Here is a 5,264-nt window from a genome sequence, read left to right as displayed (position 1 = left end):
GGCCTACTTATGACTACTCATGTGGTCAAGTGTTACCTGATCACAATCTGATCACCCAAAATGCATTTTAATGCCAGATGTAGACAACCTCTATGTTCACCGATTCAGAATATGCAGTCATTCACCTGTGGTGAAAATAAAACTGCTAAATATGGTATTGCATGGTTCATTAAGAGATCAAACGCACGTCTCTTTTCTGTTAAAAAAAATTGTTTCAAAATTTGAAGTCTTAAATTTATATTTGTTGAGGTCTTAAAATGGTGTAAGAACCCTTGTTAGGGTTAGTTAAGCCAGATAACTGAAAGACATCCTGGGTATGTTGAACTCGCTTTGTGGTACAGGCTCCTCAACAGCAGCCTCCAGAATGAGGGGCCTGGTGCCTCCAGTTACCACAATCAGCTCTTTGTCTACAAGGAAGAGGGGGATTGGGAATCTCTGGGCACCTCACGATTCGATTCGATTACGATTCAGAGGGCTGCGATTCAATTAAACGATTATCGATGCATCATAATTTCTATACAGGATCTCTGGATAATTACTAACCATTTCATTTGCGCATTAAAATCCGAAAGAAACCTCTCCTAATTAGCTTAAAAGGACTAGTTTGCCTCCCTAATTTACTTCAGGAACCTCAGCTCCATGGTCCCTCATTTCTTTAACAGCCAGTTGTCAGACTCTGAAATTGAGATTTCCAGAGGGTGGGGGCTGTGATGCTGAAGGATCTATCCCCAAAAGCCCGTAGTCCGGTGTGGTGGTCAGAGAGCAGGCCCTTGTACAGGGGAGATGTTAGCTTGCGCTAACAGCCTTCACTTTTCCAGGCGTTGGGGAAACTACAGACTTTTATTAACGGACACACAGTGACCTACACTGCACGTTTACTGCCTGGCAGAAACACACTGCTAATATTTTCCTGCACTAACTTTCACCGTCACGTTCTGCTACTCTTTCTCTCACTCGCTCGGCATCACACACAAGATACACAGATAGCTGCCATGCGTCGAGTGTCACCATGCACCCAGTGTGCGAGGTAAAATCATTGCTTGCACATTGATATTAATGATTGTGTGACATCGTAGTGGGGTGGTCATTCATTCCGCAGCGGTGGTGTGCCGAATACATGGGGAACACTGGTCTCTCTGTTGTGTGCACTCCACAGGGCGCTGCACTTCCGCGAGTTCCGCCTTTTGCGTTCCGTCAACATTACGTTATCAATTAACATTTAAATAATCGATGTTTAGACATTTGTTAATCGATTCATAATCTTCTGCGTCGCGATGCATCTAAGAATCAACTATTTCTCACAACTCTATTAAATACTGGGACTAATTTCCTCAAGTGTTTGCAATTTCTTTTCTTGACCGTCACAGTACTTACATTAGCCTGTTCCTTTTGTTCTCTGTCCCTCCAGAGCTCCCACAGCAACATGTCTGTAAGGAGGAGGAGGAGGAGGTTCTGGCTGACCAGCAGCTCTGTATTCAGGAGAGGATCCCCGGTCTGGACCAGGAGGACCCACAGCCTCCACAGGTTAAAGAGGAACAGGAGGAACTCTGTACCAGTCAGGAGGGAGAGCAGCTTGTAGTGAAGCAGGAGACTGACACCTTTATGTTGACTCCTACTTATGAGGAAGGTGACCACAGTGAAGCAGAACTGAAAAGTGACCACCAGCTCCTCTCTCACAACTGTCATGTAGCTGAGAGCCAAGATCAGAAAGGAGGCGAGCATGAAGACTCAGGATCAACTAGAGATGCAGAGCCAAAACAAAAGAATCAAAATCACAAAAGGAGAAGCCCCAGAAACAATGTACACAAGTCTACCATGTCAGAGGTTCACCATGATTCTCACACAGGTAAAAACTCTTTCACATGTGTCACATGTGAAAGAGTTTTTCTGTACAAGTCAGTATTTCTGAAACACGTGAAAATCCACACAGGTGAGAAGCCATATTCTTGTAAAACATGTAGGAAATCTTTTAGCCGGAGGGCTTACTTGAAAGTCCACATGAGAACCCACACAGGTGAGAAGCCGTATTCTTGCAAAACATGTGGGAAAGACTTCAGAACCAGCGATCACTTGCAACGCCATATAAGAACCCACAAAGGTGAGAAGCCGTATTCTTGCAAAACATGTGGGAAAGCCTTCAGAACCAGTGATCACTTGCAACACCATATAAGAACCCACACAGGTGAGAAGCCGTATCCTTGCAAAACATGTGGGAAAGCCTTCAGAACCAGAGAACACTTGCAACACCATATAAGAACCCACACAGGTGAGAAGCCGTATCCTTGCAAAACATGTGGAAAATCTTTTAGACAGAGGAGTAACTTGACACTCCATCTGAGAACCCACACAGGTGAAAAGCCGTATTCTTGTGAAACCTGTGGGAAAGACTTCATAGCCAACTTTAACTTGCAACTCCATATAAGAACCCACACAGGTGAGAAACCGTACCTTTGCCAGACCTGCGGGAAAAGATTCCGTTACACTTCAGCATTAAAACAACATACAAGAACCCACACAGGTGAGAAGCCATACCATTGCCAGACCTGCAGTAAAAGATTCAGTGACTCTTCAGCATTTAAACAACATACGAGAACCCACACTGGTGAGAAGCCGTATTTTTGTGAAGTATGTGGGAAAGCTTTTAGATTTAGTTGTCAACTGAAAATCCACATAAGAAGAGAACACACAGGTGAGAAGCTGTAGTTTTGCATGACGAAAAGATGTGTTGATGTGTCTGATTTGACACGGCACAGAAGGCAGCATACAGACAAGTGGGAGACGATTCAGTTATAGAGGTTTGTGGACAAAACGCACAAGAACTCACAGAAGTGAAGAGCTGCATAATTGTAGTGGTAAACGTTTTACTGAAATTACGTACTTGAAAACACCTGAGGATCAATATACCTCTCTGGTAATGAAGTCTTTTGAGCAACACGTGTTGTCCCACCTCATGTCCACTACACTACCCTGCAGATCACTTACAGAGCCAACAGGTCTTTGGACGATGTAGTAAACATGGCCCTTCACTACACCTCCAGCAACTGGACTCTGTGCCGGAATCCTATTATGTGAATTTCAGCTCTGCGTTGCAACACCTTCATCCTGGCTCTACTGCAGGACAAGGGCCCAATCCCAATGTTCACACTCACAGACTCACAGACTTTGAGGCACGTTCCTGGTAAGTCTGTGAGCGCTTAGGGCTGTCCCACTGTCAAATAGTGAAGTGTGCAAGGGCTCTCTCGCAGACATTTTAAGCCCTTTTTAAAACCTTTTAGTAAGTCTGCATTTCTGTAGACTTTGCCTGAGGATATTGCCCACAGTTCACAGCGGTATGACATGAAACACGGGGGTTACCAGTGTTTCCATGGGACACCTGGAAGCGAGAGAAATATAATGGCAAATCTGCCTTATAAGAGAAGAAGAAGAAGAACGGTAAACAAACAAGCATGATGGAAACCAACGGTGATGCCAAAATTGTTAGAATTTTTCTTAACATAGATTTAAGACGGTAAATAGAACACATGAAGTCAGAGGAATGCAATCACGAACTTAGTGTAATTAACTTTTTATTTTAGTTAATCATGATTTGATCATGTTTAATTGCAATAGTGCATTGATTATTGACAAATGTAGATTGACATTTACCTCTCCTCCACTCTGTAGGGCAAGACATAAAATAAAAAGTGTGTTTCAGCATTGTCGAGGTATTGTGGCAAAGTGCTGTCCTGTTTGTGTTTACAGCATTTTGAGCCCTTGCAGCCTCTTGCACTCAATCACTTACAAAGTGATATCAGTAAAGTCTGTGAGGGTCCAGGGCTTAGGGTTTAGGGGGACATTGGGGCTGCATCCGAAAAGTCTTTTTTGCTTAGGAAGGTTCCTAACTGAGTGAAGTGACCCAGAAGTATTTCAGTGGCAGCCATGATAAGAGCTGGTCGAATTCTCTAAAAGCTAAGGAAAGAGCCTCAGTGCTTCCTTTCATATCTTCTTTAACATAGGGTACACCAGACCATGCTTTACGAAAGGAAAGGAGAGAATGCCGTCCCACAATTCCTTGTGGCGCCGACATTTAAAGTGATGCACCTTCTCAGACTCAAACGATAAAATCCATCGACCACATTTAGCAATCCTTGCAATACAGACACACATGATTCTTGAATAAGACTCTCACAATTTCCTTCTTTCTTTTGGTTTGTTTTCTTTTGGCTTTGCTGTAATCTGATGCTGTTTTGACACTTATGTTTCTGATTGTTGAAATATGCTATAAAGTGTTTTCTACAATAATAAAAAAGAGAAATCACCGACCATGATGGATAGTTGATCAAGTTACCAGTGGCTATTAAGCCTTTTCTCTCTTATGCCATAACTCTAATATGCATATGTCTTAAACTGTCAACAATAAATGACAACAATAACTGTCATCAATAAGTCATCAAAGTGAGGATAATGTGCCTTGGTGTTCAACAGTTAATTCTTCACCACATTTTACCCCAAAACATGGACATGACAGTTATATGTAGTCACTACAGATACTTTACAGCTTAAGATTTAAAAATAAAAAAACTTGCAATGAGCTTATAAAATGAGATGTTTAACTATCCAGCAGGATGTGAAACAGGCAAACAAGACTCAACATTGTCTAGCTGCTCCATACAAATGTTACATGTTAGGACATCAGTAATTAAAATGTTATATAATTCAGGGCTCTCAAGCCTCACGCATTCACTGTGAGAGACGCACATTTCAATCAGTTCACACGCCACACTTTGTATTTCTCACGCTGAGAAGTTAGAGATAATGCCTACAAAAATGTCCTGCTATATACAATTAATGGAGGAGGCGCAGGCATACTGAGTTTTCTGCAGAGGTCACATCTTTCCTTGTACCAAATTGCCAGAGCCGTTAAACTTATCAGAAATTAGGATTTGTTGTTTCCGGGTAAATTCCGTCATCCCGCTGCAAGCACTTTGTTACTAGACAGCATGCACGCCCGCACACATGTTGTGGAAGTTGGAAGAGCAAGCTCATGAATGTGTCTTTTTTTTTTAGCATTTTGATTTTAGAATTCCTGGAGGAAATCACTTGCCTGTGATCAAATAGAGTGTAAGCAACTGATGTTTGGGAGTACAGCCAAATTCGTGCTAAATTATTACTGATGCAGTCAAACACTCTCAAACCTCTTTGCAACCAGAAGCTTTGGCTTAGCCAGTGGTGAACAAAGTAGACCTATTCAGAGCCTTTTTCAAGTAAGAGTAGTAATACCTCAG

General features: G+C 42.3%; 1 protein-coding gene across 1 annotated transcript in view; it reads left to right on the top strand.

The window, feature by feature from the left end:
• LOC123986444 overlaps window positions 1–5,264 on the top strand; it is a 17,516-nt gene that overhangs the window by 7,156 nt on the left and 5,096 nt on the right. The window contains exon 2 of the mRNA XM_046074733.1: window positions 1,409–1,744. Coding sequence (XP_045930689.1) covers window positions 1,409–1,744 — 336 coding nt within the window. The remainder of the gene's footprint in view (window positions 1–1,408; window positions 1,745–5,264) is intronic.

This window comes from Micropterus dolomieu, linkage group LG01, assembly GCF_021292245.1.
Source record: "Micropterus dolomieu isolate WLL.071019.BEF.003 ecotype Adirondacks linkage group LG01, ASM2129224v1, whole genome shotgun sequence".
Lineage (NCBI taxonomy): Eukaryota > Metazoa > Chordata > Actinopteri > Centrarchiformes > Centrarchidae > Micropterus > Micropterus dolomieu.
The sequence above is the reverse complement of the archived record's forward strand: the minus strand, read 5'-3'. Positions and strand labels throughout refer to the sequence as shown.